The sequence below is a fragment of the Polypterus senegalus genome, chromosome 4 (genome assembly GCF_016835505.1).
Source record: "Polypterus senegalus isolate Bchr_013 chromosome 4, ASM1683550v1, whole genome shotgun sequence".
In the NCBI taxonomy this organism is placed as follows: domain Eukaryota; kingdom Metazoa; phylum Chordata; class Cladistia; order Polypteriformes; family Polypteridae; genus Polypterus; species Polypterus senegalus.
This window is the reverse complement of record NC_053157.1, coordinates 238,132,464-238,153,036: the sequence shown is the minus strand read 5'-3', so window position 1 is coordinate 238,153,036 and position 20,573 is coordinate 238,132,464. Positions and strand designations below refer to the sequence as shown.

The 20,573-nt window shown below is 43.1% G+C and overlaps 1 protein-coding gene across 1 annotated transcript in view; it reads left to right on the top strand.

Annotated features, from left to right (window-relative positions):
• LOC120528928 (zinc finger protein 850-like) overlaps nt 1-20,573 on the top strand; it is a 52,444-nt gene that overhangs the window by 9,480 nt on the left and 22,391 nt on the right. The window contains 1 exon segment of the mRNA XM_039753005.1: nt 5,045-6,712. Coding sequence (XP_039608939.1) covers nt 5,045-6,712 — 1,668 coding nt within the window.

Here is a 20,573-nt window from a genome sequence, read left to right as displayed (position 1 = left end):
AGCAGCATACTGATAAAGAACAATATTAAATTAAAGAGTGATAACAATTTAGGTATAACAGACAATAACTTTGTATAATGTTAATGTTTAGGGTTGGAATTGAAGAGTCTCATAGTGTGGGGTCTCCTCAGTCTGTCAGTGGAGCAGGACGGTGACAGCAGTCTGTCTCTGAAGCTGCTCCTCTGTCTGGAGATGATCCTGTTCAGTGGATGCAGTGGATTCTCCATGATTGACAGGAGTCTGTTTAGCGCCCGTCGCTCTGCCACGGATGTCAAACTGTCCAGCTCTCTGCCTACAATAGAGCCTGCCTTCCTCACCAGTTTGTCCAGGCGTGAATTGTCCTTCTTCTTTATGCTGCCTCCCCAGCACACCACCGCGTAGAAGAGGGCGCTCGCCACAACTGTCTGATAGAACATCTGCAGCATCTTATTTCAGGTGTTGAAGGACGCCAGCCTTGCACAGAGCATCAGTATTGGCAGTCGAGTCCAGTTTATCATCCAGCTGCACTCCCAGGTATTTATAGGTCTGCACAGTCACCTCTGATGATCACGGGGTCCATGAGGGTCCTGAGTCTGCTAAAATCCACCACCAACTCCTTGGTTTTGCTGGTGTTCAGGTGTAGGTGGTTTGAGTCGCTCCATTTAACAAAGTTCTTGGTGACCAGACGGCACATCAGAAACATTTTCAGTAATACAATGCATTGCATTTGTCATTCCAACAGAGGGCACATCTCAAACATTTGTCGTAATGCCTTTTACTACTAAAAATGCTTGTAATGTGCCAACTGTTGGAATGACTAACACAATGTACTTTTGTACTGCATGCATAAAATACATTCCAATATGACTCCCATACCAACTGGCATATAGCAACCAAAAAATACACAGACAGACATGATGGACAGTTGGCATTTTATCTAACCTATGACTGTGACCCCTGCATTCTGTGTCCTCCTTTTTTGGAATTTCAAAAATGGCCACCCTACTTGGATTTACTATCATTTAGTAAATTCCCTCTTTATTTCATTGGACTCTGCCTATGGATTGTGTACTGGATCACTTTCTGAAGGACTCTCCCTTCTTATGTGATTCATTTTTTCCTCTGATTAGCATTTTTCTCTTTTTTTCTCATGCCTGGGGTGGATGGGTTATCCTCCCTCTTGTGGGGGTTTTTGATAGATTTTTGGAAAATTTTTTTGTTGTTTTTCCAGACAGTAGCCACCCATTCAGCCAACCCCACCCAATCAAAATCCTCCTTATACACACACACATTATATATATATATATATACATTATATATATATATATATATACATATATATATATATATATACACACACACACACACAGTGATCTTTCATGGCTTCACTCTATCGCGGATTTTAAATGTAAGCACATCTAAACATATATCACGGATTTTTCGCTGGTTTTAATTTATGCTACACGCTTCCTCAGTTTGTTTGCCCAGTTGATTTTATACAAGGGATGCTATTGGCGGATGGCTGAGAAGCTACCCAATCAGAGCACGTATTACATATTAAATAAAACTCCTCAATGATATATGAAATGCTTCCCGCACGGTTCTTCGCACATTTCAAAGATCTAACAGCCCGTATTGATTTTTGATTGTTTGCTTTTCTCTGTGCCTGACAGAGGGGGTGTGAGCAGAGGGGCTGTTTGCTTAGAAGATACGGACGCTCCTCTAAAAAATGCTGAAAAGACTAACTTCACATTGACCCCTTCATTGAGGCGGCTTTATCGCAGTGCTTCGTTTACTTAAAAGCACAACAGCCCTATTGATTTTTTGCTTGTTTACTTTACTCTCACTATCTGACATTCTCTGCTCCTGACGGCGCTCCTTTGAAGAGGAAGATATGTTTGCATTCTTTTAATAGTGGGAAAGAACTGCCATCTCTGTCTTGTCATGGAGCACAGTTTAAACTTTTGACTATTGTGAACGCTGGCCCCGGCACAGACAGACGGACAACATTTTTGCACCCACACACTCTTTATTTACACTATTTACAAAGTAGTCCAAATCACGTGCACTCACAAACCCCAGTGCTGCTGGCACTGAATCCCCCAAAGTCCAGGGCCCACAGTTTCTGTGCCTTGCTTCCTGGCCGCCTCCTGTCCTCTCTCAAGCTCCGTCCTTCTGCCTCCCGACTTCCACCGTTGACTGGAGGGAGGCGGCCCCTTATGTAACGCTCCCGGATGAGCCCCAGGTGTTCCCAGTATCCCCTCCTTAGCCAAGCCCCAGCGTGGCGGAAGTGTCGGCTGTCCTCCTGGCAGCTCTCCGGGCGCCACACAAAGTCTTCCCCCCAGCACTTCCTGGTGTGGCGGAAGTGCTGGGCTCCAGGAACAATTAGGCACTGGGGCGCCGCCTGGCGGTGGCCATGGGTCCCTACAGGGCTGGGCTTCAAATCCCCCTACCCGAGGCCCCCTGCATAACCAGGACAGACGCCCCCACTCGGTCTGGAGGAGACACACACCCTCCTCTGGTCCTCCTGGGAGTCCCGGCCGGGCTCCAGCCCCGGCCGAGGACCACACGGGATAAACCGGCATCGGGGCGCCGCCTGGCGGTGACCACGGGCCCCTACAGGGTAGGGCTTCCATGCCCTCGACCCATGGCCCCCAACAGAACCAGGACAGACACCCCCTCGCGGTCTGGAGGAGGCACAAGCCCTCCTCACGTCCTCCTGGGCGTCCGGCCGGGGACCACAGTGCCCCACCGCTAGCGAGGACACGTGGGTCCGAACGGCACAACCCGAAGGGGCAGCACGTATCCGGTGAGGGTCCTACTATGTCCCCAGGGTCCAACACGGCACCCTGGGACATCCGTCTTCGGCACCCCCTCCAGCACAAACGTGCCCCTCTGGTCTGCGCCACTCTCGCCCCCGCTGTTCCCCGCAGTGGGGTCACTATAGGCCTCCCGCGTGGAGCTCTCCAGAGCGCCCGTTTCAGGAGGGCAGGTCCCTGACGACGTCAGCCTCAGCGCTCGTCGGGGCTTCGGGCCTGTGGGAAAAAGAAACAGAGGGCCAGAAGCACTGCCAGGACACTCACCCCGAGCGCCCCGTCGGTCTCCGTATCGACCGTGCTCCTGTCCCCCTCCAACAGCCCCTAACTTGCCTGCTAAAGTCCTCCACCGCAGGTTCCACGCCCGTCCGCTCGTCGTCCGCGGCACCGCTCTCACAGGCAGCTCGCCCAGCTGCCCAGGGGATTTCCTCTGCCCGCACAGAGGATGGCCCTTCTCCGGACGCGCACCCAGCGCTGCGTCCTCTCCTATCGGAGGAACCGGCACTCACCCTTCGGTTCCTCCTTCTTCTCTTGGACGCCCCGACGGTCTTGGTCTGAGCACAGCGAAAGCTCAAATCCAGCCCCGTCTGCGTCCAGGCAGAGCGGCAGGAGACAGCTGCGGTCTTGAAGCGCAGGGTGCTAGGACCCAGGGCACTCAGCAGCCCCGATCCTACCAGCTCCTGCGTGTTCGATCTCCCAGCCTCGCTAGCCGTCTGCACCGCCGCGTCCGCTGTTGGGAAGTTGCCCACTTGGAGCCGGTCGTCCGTAACGGTCACGCCATGTTCGCAAACCCCCACTTGCTTTACGGGAACGGCAACACTCACCACTCCCGTTGTGTTCTGCCGGCCTCCGGTTCCAGCGCCGCGCCGATCCTCCGTCTCACGCGGTGTCTCTCCCGACGCGACCGCCTTCCCCATCAGCTGCTCACACTGAGCGGCGAGAACACTTAGCAATTCTGCAAACGGGGACTCAGCGGGCCGAGGGGATTCCCCCGACTCACGCCGAGCCGCTGGTGGAAACAAAGAGACAGACGTCAGTGAGGTTACCTGTCCATCAGCTGCACTTGACGCCTGCCTCCTGTGGGCCACCCCCTCTGGCCCAATCGGGTCTCGTCTCGGCACGAGATTGGCGTTCCTAGGTCCCGCCTCCATCCAACCCTCGGCGGGCACACCAGACACACCAGCCAACCCCGTGCCTGTCAGCGGGTGGGACATCCGGCCTGGTGTGGCGGAAGTGCTGGGCTCCAGGGACAATTAGGCACTGGGGCGCCGCCTGGCGGTGGCCACGGGTCCCTACAGGGCTGGGCTTCAAAGCCCCCTACCCAAGGCCCCCTGCATAACCAGGACAGACGCCCTCCTCTGGTCCTCCAAGGAGTCCCGGCCGGGCTCCAGCCCCGGCCGAGGACCACACTATAATGTGTTATTTCATGTCTAGAGGGCTCTAATAATGTTAAAAAAACGTATTAAGAAAGTCGTAAACAGGTTTTCTATGCTCTAACTGTGAAAATATTTATAAATAAAGAATCCTACTTCGTGGAAATTCATTTATCTGTCTGGAGCAGATTAACTGCTATAAACAAGGGTTTACTGTATAACTGTAAGGATAATATTTATAAACAGTGTGGGAGAGTTTATAAGGACTTAAAATATATAAAAATAACCAAATAAACATATGATTTCTACTTCACGGATTTTCATCTATCGCGGGGGGGTCTGGAACACAACCCCCGCGATTGAGGAGGGATTACTGTAAAAATATATATATATATATATGTTCTTTTTCTCTCTCTCTCTCCCTCTCTCTCTCCCTCTCTCTCTCCCTTTCTGTCTCTATCTATCCCTTTCTCTCGCTGTCCCTGTCTGTCTCTTGTGCTCTCTCCCTCTCTCACGCTCTTTCTCTCTCTCGCTGCACAGGGAGAGACTGAACACGTGCAGAAATCACTGGCGCGTATGAACCGGAAGGGAAACTGGCTTGTTCGTTCCCCAAGTGTGTGGTCGTGAACAGATGCAGAAGTTTGGCAAACTTTTTGGTCGTAACCCTATTTTTACGTGTTTTGAGACGTTTGTGACCCGAGAGTCCACTGTATAACTTACTCCATGTAGATTTGTTTGTGTTTCTGAAGAACTGACCAAAAGTGTTTGCCCCCTTCTGAACATGCTGTGCTGTACTGATATGCCTCCAGTCACTGCCAATAGGTTAATTAATCATTTTGTTTCTCTTTTTCTTTTTTTCTTTTTTATTTTATACAGATTTTCAAGGTCATGGCTACTTATCCCCAACATCATTTGCTCAGAATTTTCCACAGCACAGACCCGGAAAGGAGCTACATGATAAGAATACAAAGGAATTGAAATTTGGGTCAAATGTTAAGGTGCCAGCATCTTTGCAAAATGTCTTCCCAACAGACGTTACACAATCGAGAGCAGACATCATCAACACTCACCAGCAGATGGAAATGCCTGCTCCAGTGCTTTTAGTTATCTCCCAGGAAAATGGAGAGAAACCTCACTGTAATATTGAAGATATCCTGAGTGTACAAGAAGAACAGAAGCCACATTGCTGTCCTGAATGCAACCAACAATTCTCGGACGAGGTTGATCTTGAAGGACACGTTAAAATTCACATTGGTGAGAAGCCTCATTCCTGTTTAGAATGTGGCAAACGATTTTCACAAGTAAGCCATCTCCATAGTCACAAACGAATTCACTCTGGAGAAAAGCCGTATTCCTGTTCTGAATGTGGCAAACGCTTCTCACACACAAGCAATCTTAAGACACACAAAATAACCCACTCTGCGGAGAAGCCATATTCGTGTGATGAATGTGGCAAACAATTTGCCCAGTTTTCCTATCTTCAGAAACACAAGCGAATTCACACTGGGGAAAAGCCACATTGCTGTTCAGAATGTGGCAAAACCTTTTCCCGCATTAACAATCTTAAGGCACATGCAAGTGTTCATACTGGCGAGAAGCCGTATTGCTGTTCTGAGTGTGGAAAAAGATTTTCACAAATTAGATACCTTAATTCGCATAAGAGAATTCACACCGGCGAGAAACCACATTGTTGCCCAGAGTGTGGCAAACGATTTTCATTTTTCAGTGATCTTCAAAGACATTCAAAAGTTCATACTGAAGAAAAACCATTCTGCTGCGCTGAGTGTGGTAAACGATTCTCAAGGCTAAGTTATTTTAAGACGCACATGAGAATTCACACTGGCGAGAAGCCATATTGCTGTTCTGAATGTACTAAATGTTTCTCGTGTCTGAATGCTCTTCAAACACACCGACGTATTCACACTGGAGAAAAACCATATTCCTGTCTTGAATGTGGCAAACGATTCTCTCAAATAAGCCATGTTAAAATACATGCACATGTCCATGCCGGAGATAGGCCTCATTGCTGCTCTGAATGTGGCAAGCGGTTTTCCCTAATAAGCCACCTTCAGAGTCACATTAGAATCCACACTGGAGAGAAACCATACTGCTGTTCTGAATGTGGCAAACGATTCTCTCACCTTAGCCACCTTAAGAGACATATGAGCATACACACTGGAGAAAAGCCTCATTGCTGCTCTGAATGTGGCAAACGGTTTTCTCAACTTACTGATCTCCAGAAACATCAACGGGTACACACTGGTGAGAAGCCATACAGCTGTTTAGAATGTGGCAAACGATTTTCACAAATGAGTCATCTTCAGAATCACAAAAAAATTCACACGGGAGAGAAGCCATTTTGTTGTTCTGAATGTGGCAAACAATTCTCACAAGTAAGTAATCTTAAAAGACACACAAGCGTTCACACTGGGGAGAGGCCTCACTGTTGTTCTGAATGTGGGAAGCGATTCTCACAAATAAGCCATCTTCAGATTCATTCCCGAATTCACTCTGGATAGAGGCCATATTCCTCTTCTGAATGTGGTAAATACTTCTTGCACACAAGCCATCTTAAGGCTCAATGTAGCTTAATGGATTGAGTCCTTTTAGGAATGGGCCTTGGAATACTGGCTGTGGACCACTGCAGACTGGAAAAAGTTTCCTCTTCACAGTAAAAACTGATGCCCACGGTTAAGCTGTGCCGTGCGGTGCCCGCCTGTCACGCAAGCTGCTGACCCTCAGAAACTTGTCTTCTGATAGGTGGTGACTTTGTGTCTCCCAGAATGTCATCAAGTTTCCAGTTGCCTTTGGATTGTGCAGGACACCACTGGACTCACTGACACGTGGATTATTATTATTATTTTGCAATTTTTCTAAATGAAAGGCCTGCACTTCTCAGGGTATTAATCCTCTGTCTCCTTTAATTTTTTAATTGCCATTTTTTGCCATTCTAAACTGTAATATTGTCCAAATAGAGGACTTCAGAAGGTGTAGTAGCACAGTCTGTTCCAGCTCTGTTTTAAGACAGACAGGCAGAGGAGTTTGAAGTAATCGACACAAGTTGGGACACCTGGGCAAATTGTGTGGTGTCGCTTACTTTAGCTGCTGCACAACATCTGGAGGTTGGAACCTGGTAGCTCTTCCCAGAAGAAGGCTGTTACGTTTTAGGAGAGATATAGCTCCCTAGTTGGAATAAGTTCTTTTACAATTGCGGTGTTTTAAGTAACCGAAAACTAGATTGATTTAATGTTTAAAAAAAAAAAAGGATGATATCCCTCCAATAGTGAAATGGCGGTAAAAATCACATAAGAGAACATAACAATTTACGCGGCATTACAGACGGAGGAAGCCATGACAACACTTTGTGTGTAGTTTGTCATTTTCGTCGCTGCGCTGAAAGGATTTTCAGGATCGGATGACGTAATCTTCCATCCCTCCATCGGCTTCGAAGTGTGTGGCTGCTGTCCAAGCCTTTTATACTGGTTCCTCCACGTGCAGGCCCCCCATGTCGGCAAATAGTCCATTTCCAAACAAGGAAAGAAGATCCCGTGTTCATTTCCAACAGAGGACAAAAAGGCATACACTTGTCTTTAGGCTGACTACACATTCCTCAAACTGTCTCCGTCCATCTTGTCCTGTGCTTGGCTAAGCACTTCGACACGCTGAGAGCCCCTTTAGGCCCGGCCTGGCCTGGCCTGTCCATGTGAATGGATTTACAAAATTATTTCTTGTACAGAGCACAGTGATATTAAACTTACATTCTTATTACAAAGGTACATTTGTAATACTCTGATAGTTCATACTTTCTGTTTTTTTCTAGCCCAAACTTTAAGTTTAAATCTCCGACAGTTTACTGCTTGCCTTTTCACCATTTTAGGTCATTTGTTGCATTTCAGCTGTTTTACATTTGAGGAGAAACTGGAAAAACGGAGGACTTCTAAACCTTTTGAACAGTAATGTATGTCGTCATTTAAATGGCAAATTTAACAGTGTCATGTTCATATGTGGAACTAAATATAACGAGAAAAATCAGCAACAAGTTCAGGTAAGTAACTGCTTATAAGGTGGGGAAAAATAATAAACAAGATGGAAAAGGGCCGAGTGACGGGCGCTCCAGGATAATAATGATGGAGTAAACCTGCTGTGGACTGACGAGTGCTTCAGAAGTCTTGGAAAATGTGTGTGTGTGTGTTAGAGAGGCGATGTTAACGGGTACAAAGGAGAACTCAAACGTAATGAATGAGTCGCTGCTATTTTTAATTTTAATTTTTTTTTAAAGAGAGTTGCACAAGGCCCTGAATACAATTGTTTATTTGGTTTCTTGAATGATATTACATTTTTGCCCTAAAAAAAAAAGTGTGGCTGCATCATAATAACCCTGTCAAAGTTAAGACTTGGGACTTTCATGTGCTTGTTTGATACGAAGTAAGGGGCTTTGAGGCAAAAGGGTCTCGGAGGTAACTTGAAATTAATGTAAAGAATAGAATTTACATGGAAGTGGTTCTCATTTGAGAAAACAGTTTGTGAATAAATTTGTTTTATGTGTTAAGTATTGTATATCATTTTAATGTATGGCTATTTGATTAATAATGATAGATTTCTAAATGTTTATCATATAATGCCTTTCATTTCTGTCACTCTGTTATATAGTGTCTGTCATATGCATCTTTTATTATATAGTGCCTAACACATGTCTATCTGTCTATCTGTTATATAGTGCCTTTCATATCCATCTATTATATAGTATCTATCTATCTATTATATAGTGCCTTACACACATCTGTCTCTTTATCTATTATATAATGCCTTACACATGTCTATCATATAGCACATTTCAGATCCATCTCTCTGTTATATAGTGCCTTACACATATCTATCATATAGCACATTTCAAATCCATCTGTTATATAGTGCCTTTCATATCTCTCTGTTATATAGTGCCTTTCATATCTCTCTGTTATATAGTGCCTTTCATATCCATCTATTATATAGATAGATAGATACTATCTATCTATCTATCATATAGTGCCTTACACACATCTGTCTATCTATTATATAGTGCCTTACACATATTTATTGTATAGCACATTTCAAATCCATATCTCTAGTATATAGTGCCTTTCATATCCAATCATTATATAGTATCTATCTATCTATCTATCTATCTATCTATTATATAGTGCCTTACACACATCTATCTGTCTCTTTATCTATTATATAATTCCTTACACATATCTATCATATAGCACATTTCAAATCCATCTCTCTGTTATATAGTGCCTTTCATATCTTTCACTGTCAATCATATTGTGCCTTTCATATCTACTGTATCTCTCTTTCTATTTATCATATCTACTTCTCTATATATCTATTGTCACAAAGATCAGACATAAGAGTCATAAAATGGTTTGGGGCAGCCACCCGTATATTGCTGTCCTGGCTGCAAAGTTGCAAAATGTATAACAGCACTGAACTGCTGCAATAGAGAAGAGGTGGAGGATTTTAAAGGGGAAGGCAGGAATTGAAGTCAGAGGGGTCGGGCTCATAAGGGTATTCAGCCATAGGCTGAAGCCCAGACGTGACATCAAAGGGGCTGGAGCTGACAAGGTCTTCCTCCCTAGGCTCGGACCTGGAAGTGACGTCAACAGGGCCAGGTGGGATCTCCCATGGATGGTCTGCAGGAAAGCGAGAAAAAGAATCAGTGCACTCTGCCGCATCCTGGTCTGACTCAGAATTGTCGTCACTCAAGCCCTTTAGCTGCCTGCCATGTGCACGTGTGTGACACTGTTATTCTGTCTAGCTATCTGTCTATCTATCATTATATAGAACCTGTCATGTCAATCTGTCTTTCTCTCTCATCCATCCATCACGATGGGTGGCATTTTCATGACTACTTCTGGTACAGGCTATCACTATCACAGATGGAGCAGGAAATGGAATGTAGGAGTCTACAGAAGAATTTTGTCGGAAGAATTTTTTGAGTGGCCAAGTCCATCAACCCAATTGAGCCTGAAGAGGGGTGTCATGAAGAGAGGGAGGTTGAGTGCTTACAGCACATTGCCACTCCCACCGCATGACGAGCCAACCGGGATTGGGACCCGAGTGCGGCGGGTAACATCTCAGCACCACCCTGGAACAATGAGAGGTTTGTTACAGTGGATGGAGCTGCAATCCTGCCACCCACCCTGTACGTTGGAATGACCTGCTATGCCGTGCTGGATTCACTTTAACGTCCTACCCTGGACAGAGCAGTTTGCTTGAGGGCCGAACGGAGTAGCAGAGTCACTTCTGGTGTTTATGGGATTCGAACCGGCAGCCTTCTGATTGCTGGTGTAGACCCCTAACCTCAGAGCCACCACTGTGTTCCTATACAATAACTTTACTTGGGTGGTCTGCTACAAAAGACGTCATATTCAGTATTGTTGAGCACATCGAGCTGAACTGCTGGACTCTCACCTCCCACTCATCTTTTACTCTCAGACCCCAATGGCTTCAGGATACAGAAAGTGAATTTTCAGAAGGGGTTGCACAATATATATTTAGCTTTATATATTAAAGTATTTTTATTCAGTATCCTTTGTTTAATAATTGTGTTTAAGTTTGTGAGTCACTGGGATGTGAGCATTACTGTGCTGTATAACTACAATGCATTATTATTATTATTAAGAATAATTTATTTATTATTATTATCATTATTATTAAGAATAATAATAAGAATAATTTATTATTATTATTAAGAATAATTTATTTATTATTAATTTATTAATAATATTACTAATTTATTTCTATTATGATTATTATTAATAATAATATATTGAATAATAATATAACACTAATTTATTTTATTATTATTAATAATAATAATAATAATAATATGTAGAAGATATATGAACAAGAGGGAACACCACAGGAGTGCAGGAACACTGGGATTGCACACACTAATAAGGAGAAGGAGAACATTCAGGATTTTGGAAACTAAAGAGGGATAAAGCGGATGTCGCGCACCATGAAAATGTGGGAAAGGGTTATAGAGAGAGAAGGCTTGGGGACGAGACGGAATGGGGCAGTTTGGTTTTATTCCAGGGAGAGGAAGAACTGCTGCAGTCTGCCTTGTGACCACTCCTGGAGAAGCATCTGGGAAAAACGGGGAAGGTTTGTGTGTGGTGGTCATTGATGTGGACAAAGCGTATGATAGACAGCCACGTCAAGGGGTCTGGAGGTTCATGAAAGGAGGACCAGTGGAGTGTGTTAGGATTGATCAGGGTATGCATGACGTAGTGAGGACTAGAAGCCAGGTAACAGACAAGATCCCAATTTGATGAGGTCTGCACCAGGGGTCTTCTTGAAGTTCTGACCTCTTTGCTCTGCTTATGGAAGTGTTGACGTGTAGGATGAAAGAGCCCTGGTGTAGACCTTGTCCTGATGGCCATTGTGTTGTGTGACACTAGAAATGAGGAAGCTACGAGAATGGAGAAGAACTTTGGAAGACAGAGGACTGAAGATAAATAGGAAGAAGCAGAAGAACAAGACAGAATATGTGAGGTTTAATGAGGATCAGTGTTTGGTGGTGTAAAAGTGTCCGCTTTAACCCCTGAAGTTCTTATTTATATTAGTGGACACAATAATGCTGGAAAGGCCTATAGTGTGAGCCTCGATTCACACACACGTCCTGCAGGTTTACCTGTTCAACATTCACTTCACACAGATAAACTCAAATTACACAGCAAGTACATCCTAATCCAAACCCTAACCTCAACTCTGAGACCTCACCAGGGTGCAGGAGCTGCTCAGCTCAATTATGTGTCAACTCACTTGCATGTTGATCCGTCTTCAGATTGCGTTTCCTGAAAGGGCAACACTTCAGAACACACGAGAAAGAGCCAGGAACTGTTAGTCCTGCTGATGGCCACCTTTGAAAAGGCTACACAATGTAAGAGAAGCCAACAACTAATCACTAACCCTAACAGTACGTTCACTATAATGGAGGCGGGGTGTTTTCAATTAACAATCATCAGCCATTGCTAAATGGTACTAAACAACAGGACATCTTCAGCAAAGCAACACTCAAACCATTAATTATGTTTAATTTAGAACATGAGAACAATCTGGATGAGAAGAGGCCATTCAGCCTAACAAAGCTCGCCAGTCCTATCCACTTATTTCTCCCAATAAAACATCAAGTTCAGTTTTGAAAGTCCCTAAAGTCTTACTGTCCACCACACTATTTGGTCTCTTATTCCAAGTGTCTGTCATTCTTTGTGTTAAGAAAAACTTCCTAATGTTGTGTTTCCAGCAGTGTCCCCATGTTCTTGATGAACTCATTTTAAAGTCACACTCTTGATCCACTGGACTAATTCCCATAATAATTTTAATCAATCCAATCAGGTCTCCTCTTCATCTCCTTAAGGCTCAGCTCCTTCTGTCATTCCTCTTTGTTCATCCCCTGTAGCCCTGAATCAGCCTAGTCGCTCTTCTCTGGACATTTTCTTGTGCTGCTCTGTCCTTTTTGTAGCCTGGAGACCCAAACTGCACCCAGTACTCCAGATGAGGCCTCACCAGTGTGTTATAAAGCTTGAGCAGAACCTCCTGTGACTTGTACTCCACACATCAAGGCGCTATATAACCTGACAGTCTGTTAGAGTTCTTAATGGCTTCTGAACATAATTGTGAATTTCCCCTTGGGATTAATAAAGTATCTATCTATCTATCTATCTATCTATCTATCTATCTATCTATCTATCTATCTAGTGTTGAGTCCACTCTGACTCCTAAATCCTTCTCATAAGCTGGACTCTCGATTTTCAGACCTCCCATTGTGTATTCAAACCCAATATTTTTACTTCTTATGTGTAATACTTTACATTTACTGACATTAAATTTCATCTTCCACAAATCTGCTCAAGCCTGTCTGCTGTCCAAGTCCTTCTTTGATGATATAATGGATTCCAAATGATCTGCTAATCCACCTATCTTGGTATCATCTGCAAACTTAACCAGTTTGTTATTTATATTCCTATCTAAATCATTTATAGATATTAGAAATAGCAGCAGCCCCAGCACTGACCCCTGCTGGTCACCAATCTTAACGTCAGCAAATTCTGATGAGATTCCTCGCACCAACATCCTCTGCTTCCCATATCAGTGCTAATTTGAAGAAGATGCCAGGTGTAAAGGTAAGATATGAAAGCGTACAACCTGAACGACTCAAATCAGGGTCATACTGCCAGTTTCATATCAGGTGGCTTTGGCTTGCTTTTTTTTAAACAATTTGTGATGCTTGGCAGTGGAGTGGTGGTCTGCTTAGGTGACAAAGTCTGACCGAGTGGTCTTTTCTCTCTCTCTAATGCTTATTGTAAAGTCCTTTGAATTTATTGTGTCATGCTGGCTACCTTATGCAAGATCAGTCAAAAAAAAAAAAAACTGTGACAAATGATATGTTCCCAGGGTCTGTTTGGTTGTTAATTACGTGATTCATTTTAGAATCCCAATCCTCCATTTCACATATCCTTCCAAGCATATACACACTGGTCAGTTTATCTGAACGTACATATATGCCTTCTATTAAACAAGAACACTCTTTTAAACAAGGGTATTTTTATTTTCCCAGAATTCCTGTTTGTCTATTTTGCATACACCCCAGAATTGTATCTAGTCACTCTTGGAGAACGACCTCATGAATATTAATGAGCTAATGATGTCATTTCTACCCGCCTGCCATTTTCAGTTCCAGAACATTTTGATTACGGAATGTCGGTTTATGAGCTCAAAGATGTTGTCAGAGAGAAATGTATTTGTTCCCAGGGGACAATTTGGCTTTTTGTTTTTAATATATTCTTGATCACACAGTTTTACATTCTACAATGAAAACAAACATTTTAAATATTACAAGTCCTATTTAGCCTACTGCAAAGGCACAAGTTTCCAACAGCATAACAATCAGGATTTGAATATTAGCCTGCAGGGGGAGCTCTCGAAAAGAGTAGAAATGTTTCAAGATTTAGGATCGGCGGGTAGCCCAGGATGGAGAATTAGATGAAGAGTGCAGTGTAAATGGAACAACTGGAAGAAGGGATGAGGAGGATCGTGTGATCATTGGTTAAGGGCAAGGATTTTAAGACAGGGGTGACACCACCATTGATGTGTGCAGCTGAGACTTGGACAGTAAAGGGGGCGCAGCAGGGAGGAGTTAGAGGTGGCAGAAAGGAGAAGGTGGAGAAGGATGTGAGGAGTTGAACAGAATAAGAAATGAGACAATCGGAGGGATGACCAATGTGGGAGGGACATCTTAGAAAGTAAAGGAGAGTGGCCATGAAGACGTGGGCAAAAGCGAGATGAACATGAGAAAGGAGTGGGTGGAGAAAGTAAATGAAGATCTGAAGGAAAAGGGCTGGAATGTGGAGGAGGTGGAGGTCCGAGCAATTTGGAGAAGGTTGATCGGGCACATCATCCCCACTGAGAAGTGGGAACAGATGAAGAGCAAGAATATTATTATTATTATTATTTGACAGGCTGACTTCAGTGAAACACTGGAAAACTGTAACTGAGAAACGAAAGATGAAATTTTAATTAAACGTTTTTGAATGTTTAGCCTTCATCTCCGAAAAGCGGGTTTAGAAGGACCATGAGGTGCGTGCACGAGCAGCAGGCTTAACTTCCTTCTCACGAATGTTCGTTTAACTCGAAGAAATCGGACCTTTTTTGGCATCCTGCTCTTAATTGTCGTTCATTGTTTCACGTTGTCCCGCGGTATGTGGAGGATTATCCGTCACTCCATTGACTAACCCTTTTCGTAGTCCTAGCAACGACTCGATGGAAAATGTAAACGAGGCTGCCCATAGACATATATAGGTTGACGCCGCATTCACTGTGTTGCCCAGTCGACACAATACGTCATCGCTTCCACCATATTGCGAGTGGCAAAAGTGCCATTTAAACTAATACAGGTGGACGTGGAAACCGGGTTTTCTGATGAAAAAACAATAACGTTTCAAACAGTATCGCTTACATACAACAGATTTTGGCAAATCATTTACATGCAATTATTTATATCTATTTATACACTAATAATGGCAATTATTAAATAATAATAATAATAATAATAATAATAATAATTTTTCATAATTATTATTTTTTACTTAATAAATATTATTAAATAATTCCTCCCACATAAGTAACATTTCTCGGACTGCTTTCTTCCATCTCCGAAACATTTCAAGACTTCGTCCTTTTCTTACGCAGCACAGTACTGAAGTATCAGTTAATGCCCGAGTCACCTCACATATAGATTACCGTAATGCTATTCTATCTGGCATCCCACAAAAACGTATCTATCATTTACAATTTATTCAAAATTCTGCTGCCAGGATGATAACCTGCTGTTCTAAATCCACTGAACATATCACTCCGATTCTCTCTCAACTTCACTGGCTCCCTGTTCAATACTGAATACAATACACAATACTGCTCTGAACATACAAAGCTCTCCACACCTCACTGATCTCCTCCAGACTGTCACTCCTCTCACTCACTCAGACCCTCATCTGCAGCTCGACTTTCTGTACCACACGTCAGACTCTGTGCTATGGGAGCTCGAGGGTCTCTCCTGGTTTCTCCTCAACTCGGGAATTCTCTTCCCTCTCATATATGTAAGCTCGATTCAATAACACATTTTAAAACTGCCCTCAAAACTTATTTTTTCAAACTGGAATTTTGCACTGTTACTGCCAGTTATCTTTGTTTGTTTGCTAATGATTGCTTTTTAATGTATCATTCTCTTGTTTAAATTTTACTAATGTTGTTTAATTTTATTGTAAGGTGACCTTGAGTGCTAAGATTATAAAACGGGTTTTTCTAATGGCCAAATATAACCAAAACAATTGTACAGCCTTACCTATTAAATGTAATCCCCGGCATCTGGTTTGGAGCGTGCAGCGGTTGGTAAAGTCCCAAGCAGCACATTATCCATTAGTTCGCTCCACAGCAGTGCCACTCGCGATATGGCGGCGACGTTGACGTACGATGCTGCTGTTCATGCGCCGTCTAGTAATTCTATGTCTATGAGGCCGCCTACTCCTGCGCGTATTGTGTCGCGTGTGGATGACGTCACTGTACGTCATTTTCCTCTCTCTCCGGGCGTATCGCTTCGACACCTGTGTTGCTGGGACTTCTCTGAGCGTTAGAAGGGAAATCTCAAGTTGGGAAGGCGTGAGAAAGTCGAATACAGAGGTCGCCTAAGGGTGGGAATCTCTAGCGATGAGCACGATTATATCTAACTGCGGAGCTGGAGAGACGTAAGTGACAACAGTTTATTGACGGAAGTCAGTAGACGTCACCACAGGTGTCTAAGGTAGCAGCTAAAGATCAGTGGCATACACTGTTAAGATTACATCAACGTTATTAGAACATTAGAATGAGCAGGTCTGACTAGGATTGGGGTACATTGTGTTAAGTGCACTATAAACGGTGACGATTACGGTAAATTAAAGTTAGAGTGTAGTATACACGGTTAAGATTAGGGGGTAACTTTAGGACACGAGTTAGTATTGTTACAGTTAGGGGGTTGTGTGGTTATGTGAAATGTTTGGCCTAGAAGTGCTGCCGTGACTTATGGCTGTGCGGCTTGACAGATGGATGCTTCTCGTGGGGGAAGACTGGGTACTTCGTTTTGTCCACATTTACGGTGTTTTGTTGGCAGAGCAACTCGCTCTCTCTACCCTGTTTTTTTTTTTTTTTTAGTTAATCACGAGTCACGGTCGCCGCTCAGTAACAGCTGGTGTGTCCACTTTCGGATTGAAGGTTGTACTGTTTTGACCATCTCCGTATCCCGTCGAATTAATTACGCCTTAAATCGAGCCTGTTTCAGATCTCTTTGTTCTCGCGCATCGTTACCTTTTGATTTCACGCATGCTCCGTACTCTTCGGTCGGTAGGTATCGCGTACGCGCAGTGGTTCAGCTGCTTTTCAAATGCCGTGCCGCTCTGCATCCCGGAACTCGTAGTAGGTGAGGCTGACACCCTTGAATTCCGATAGAGACTAGCTGCAGACCTCCACTACGGTTACGATTAGAGAGGGGCTTGTCAGATTACAAATAATGACGACTGTCGAGTAAGTCTACTCTAACTACTTGGAGCTCCAGGGTGGAGGCTTCAGGCTGCAGAGACGAGAGATTAGCTCGTTCGCTGGTCCCAGGGCTGCCAAATTTGACAGGTACTTTACAATCCAATCACTTTCTAAATCCCTCCCAATTCGACAATATCGATTAGTTCATTTCAGTCCTGCTCACAAAGAAACCTTAGCATACGCTAAAGAGATAAAAACAAAAGCCCAATAACACAAAGTTCAAGGTGCTCACAGCAGCCATCGGTACCCTACATGGATCCTCCCGATTATAAACCTCTCCATTCAGACCTTAATAACAGTAATAATAGTAATATGAGTGGAGAGACTACGAACAGAGCAGATGTCTTAATCGAGCACTTTTATGAGTTCGGACATTTGTCGTGTTGGAACAGATAAAGCTGGTTTTCATACAAATGAGAGCCGAGTGGTGCAGCTAATAGAACAAATAAGTATAAAAGAAAAAAAACAAAAGGCACCATTTTGCCGGAGATTGTAACTATACTGACAGTTATAGCTTTTAAAATAAATACATGATTTGAACAAGACGTAATATGACGTTTGAGACTAATGAGACCGACCAGATAATTCGGATATTCTGGTATCTCTGCTGTCTGGAGCTCCGCATTAATGAAGTTGCCGTACTCAACAGTTGGCATTACTCTGATAGCCCTTCCACAACCCCACTCTTGCCCTTAGTGGAACTCTGGGGGTCTGCAGCGAGATTCTATTGATGTCAGCTCCACCTACTAGGAGCTCCAGGGTTGAGGCTCAGGGCGGCAGAGTTGCATCACTGCTTGTCGTTTCTTCAAACAGATTTAGCAGCAAAGTGCAGGCTCATTACACTACCACAGATGTGAGTGACAATGGGGTCGAGCAGGGGTCCCCAAACTTATTTTAGTCGATCCCCCTCCAAATCTGGTCAGCCCCCCACTAATGCAATGCAAAGCAGAGCTGATCTTGAATCTGCTAACCGTGGTCTCGCTGCACCTTGTGGGATAAGAGCAGACGTGAGAATCAAAGTAAGCGTTTACCTACAGCAGACCTGCTGACACACTTGTGATGACAGCTGAGCTCTCTGGTGATGGAGCCTTCAGCTTTATAGCGGCCAGACTTTGGAGCAAACTCTCTAATTAGTGAGGTCAGCTGCCTCAATTCATTCTTTTACAAAACAATTTAAAGCTATTTTTTTTTTCCAGGAAGGCATTAAAGTAACTTTGGCATTCTCACCAATCTCTCTGTCCAGGTGCTCAGCATGATTTCTGTTTGCATCACAAATCTCAGTGTTTTCTTGTAGCATTTCCTATGTTTGTATTTTTATTCTGGTTTATTTTATCTTACTGTGTTTCAAAGCTTTGTGTTGTATTTATCTTTATTTAGTGTTTTGTGTGTGTTAACCACAAAGCCATGCTTTGAGTTCACGTAAACCTTGGCATAATCAGCGTTAACATTTGCAGTGCCCCAGTGTTGGAATGTGTTTTGTAAGGCGTGTAGTAATGCATTGCATTTTCCATTTCAACAAAAGGCAGATCACAAATGCTAGCACTGTTTTTACAAATCTCATGACAGTCTTTTCCTATTTATGTGGTAATAAAATTTTCTGCATATTTCAGTCCAACAGATGGCACACCACAAGCATTACCACTGCCATTATTAATCCATTACCAATTTTCTTTTTAATACATGCAATAACATGCGTTCCATTTTACATTCCAACAGATTGTGCACCACAAACATTAGCACTACTTTTACAAATCCTGTCCCAAATTTTGTTATGCATCAAGTAATAAAATGAATTGCATGTTTTCATTCTAACAGACTCCAACGCTGGCACTGTTTTTATAAATCTCTTACCAATCAGTTGTAGTGTATGTTGTAGGAAAGTGCATTGCCTATTTCGGACCAATAGATGGCACATGACAAGCATTGGCACTGCTTTAAAAAATCCCCTTTCAAGTTTCTTATAAAATGCACTGCAGTTTTCATTCCACATAACAAACATTAGCAAAACGTTTACTATTCTAACACCAAGTGGCGTATAACAAAGACAGACATTTATTATTTATTGATTATATATATATATATATATATATATATATATATATATATATCTATATATCTATATATCTATATATATATATATATATATATCTATATATCTATATATATATCTATATATCTATATATATCTATATCTATATATCTATATATATATATATCTATATATCTATATATATATCTATATATATCTATATATCTATATATATATATATATATATATATATATATATATATATATATATATATATATATATATATATATATACTAATAAAAGGCAAAGCCCTCACTCACTCACTCACTCACTCACTGACTCATCACTAATTCTCCAACTTCCCGTGTGGGTGGAAGGCTGAAATTTGGCAGGTTCATTCCTTACAGCTTCCTTACAAAAGTTGGGCAGGTTTTATATCGAAATTCTACGCGCTAATGGTCATAACTGGAAGCTGTTTTCTCCATTTACTGTAATGGAGATGAGCTTCAACGCCGGGGGCGGAGTTTCGTGTGACATCATCACGCCTCCCACGTAATCACGCAGTACATAGAAAACCAGGAAGACCTCAAAAAAGCGCTGAAGAAAACATGCATTATATAATTGAGAAGGCAGCGAAACAATAAGAAGCGGCGAAAGTGACATATACAACCATATTCATGAGTTCTGCTACTTGAAACAAAGCACGATGTAAACCTACACTTTAAATTAAGTTCATAGACAGGCTGCCGCTGGCGTTTGTAATTTAGTGCCTGCCCATATAAGGCCGTCCGTCAGCGGCAATCCAATAGCAAACTGCCACGGGTGAAGGACTGTGCTTATGGAGAGGAAGATGAGATGGTCAGGGTGGTGTTTGACACAAACTCAGCGAAACTGCGAGAGAAAGTTTTAAGTGCCAGGACTAAGGTAACATTAAATACAGCCATGGACATAGCACGAGATGGCACCAGCACAGCTGGGAAACTTCGATGCATGTACACCGAGTGGCTCACGTGAACTGGCGCAGTGCACAGATAAAAGCAACAGTTCCAAAGAGCTGAACAAAACCGAATTACACAATTGAAAAGGCAGCAAAAATATGAAGCGTCTGATAAGCATATTCATAAATCCAGCTACTGCGGAAACAAAGCACACGTTGGAAAAAGTCAATGTCCGCTAAAGGAAGACAGTGTAAAAAACCCGTGCATGCAGTGTGTCAGGTCTCAGATAAAGAAGAAGACGAGCTGTTTATTGATGCA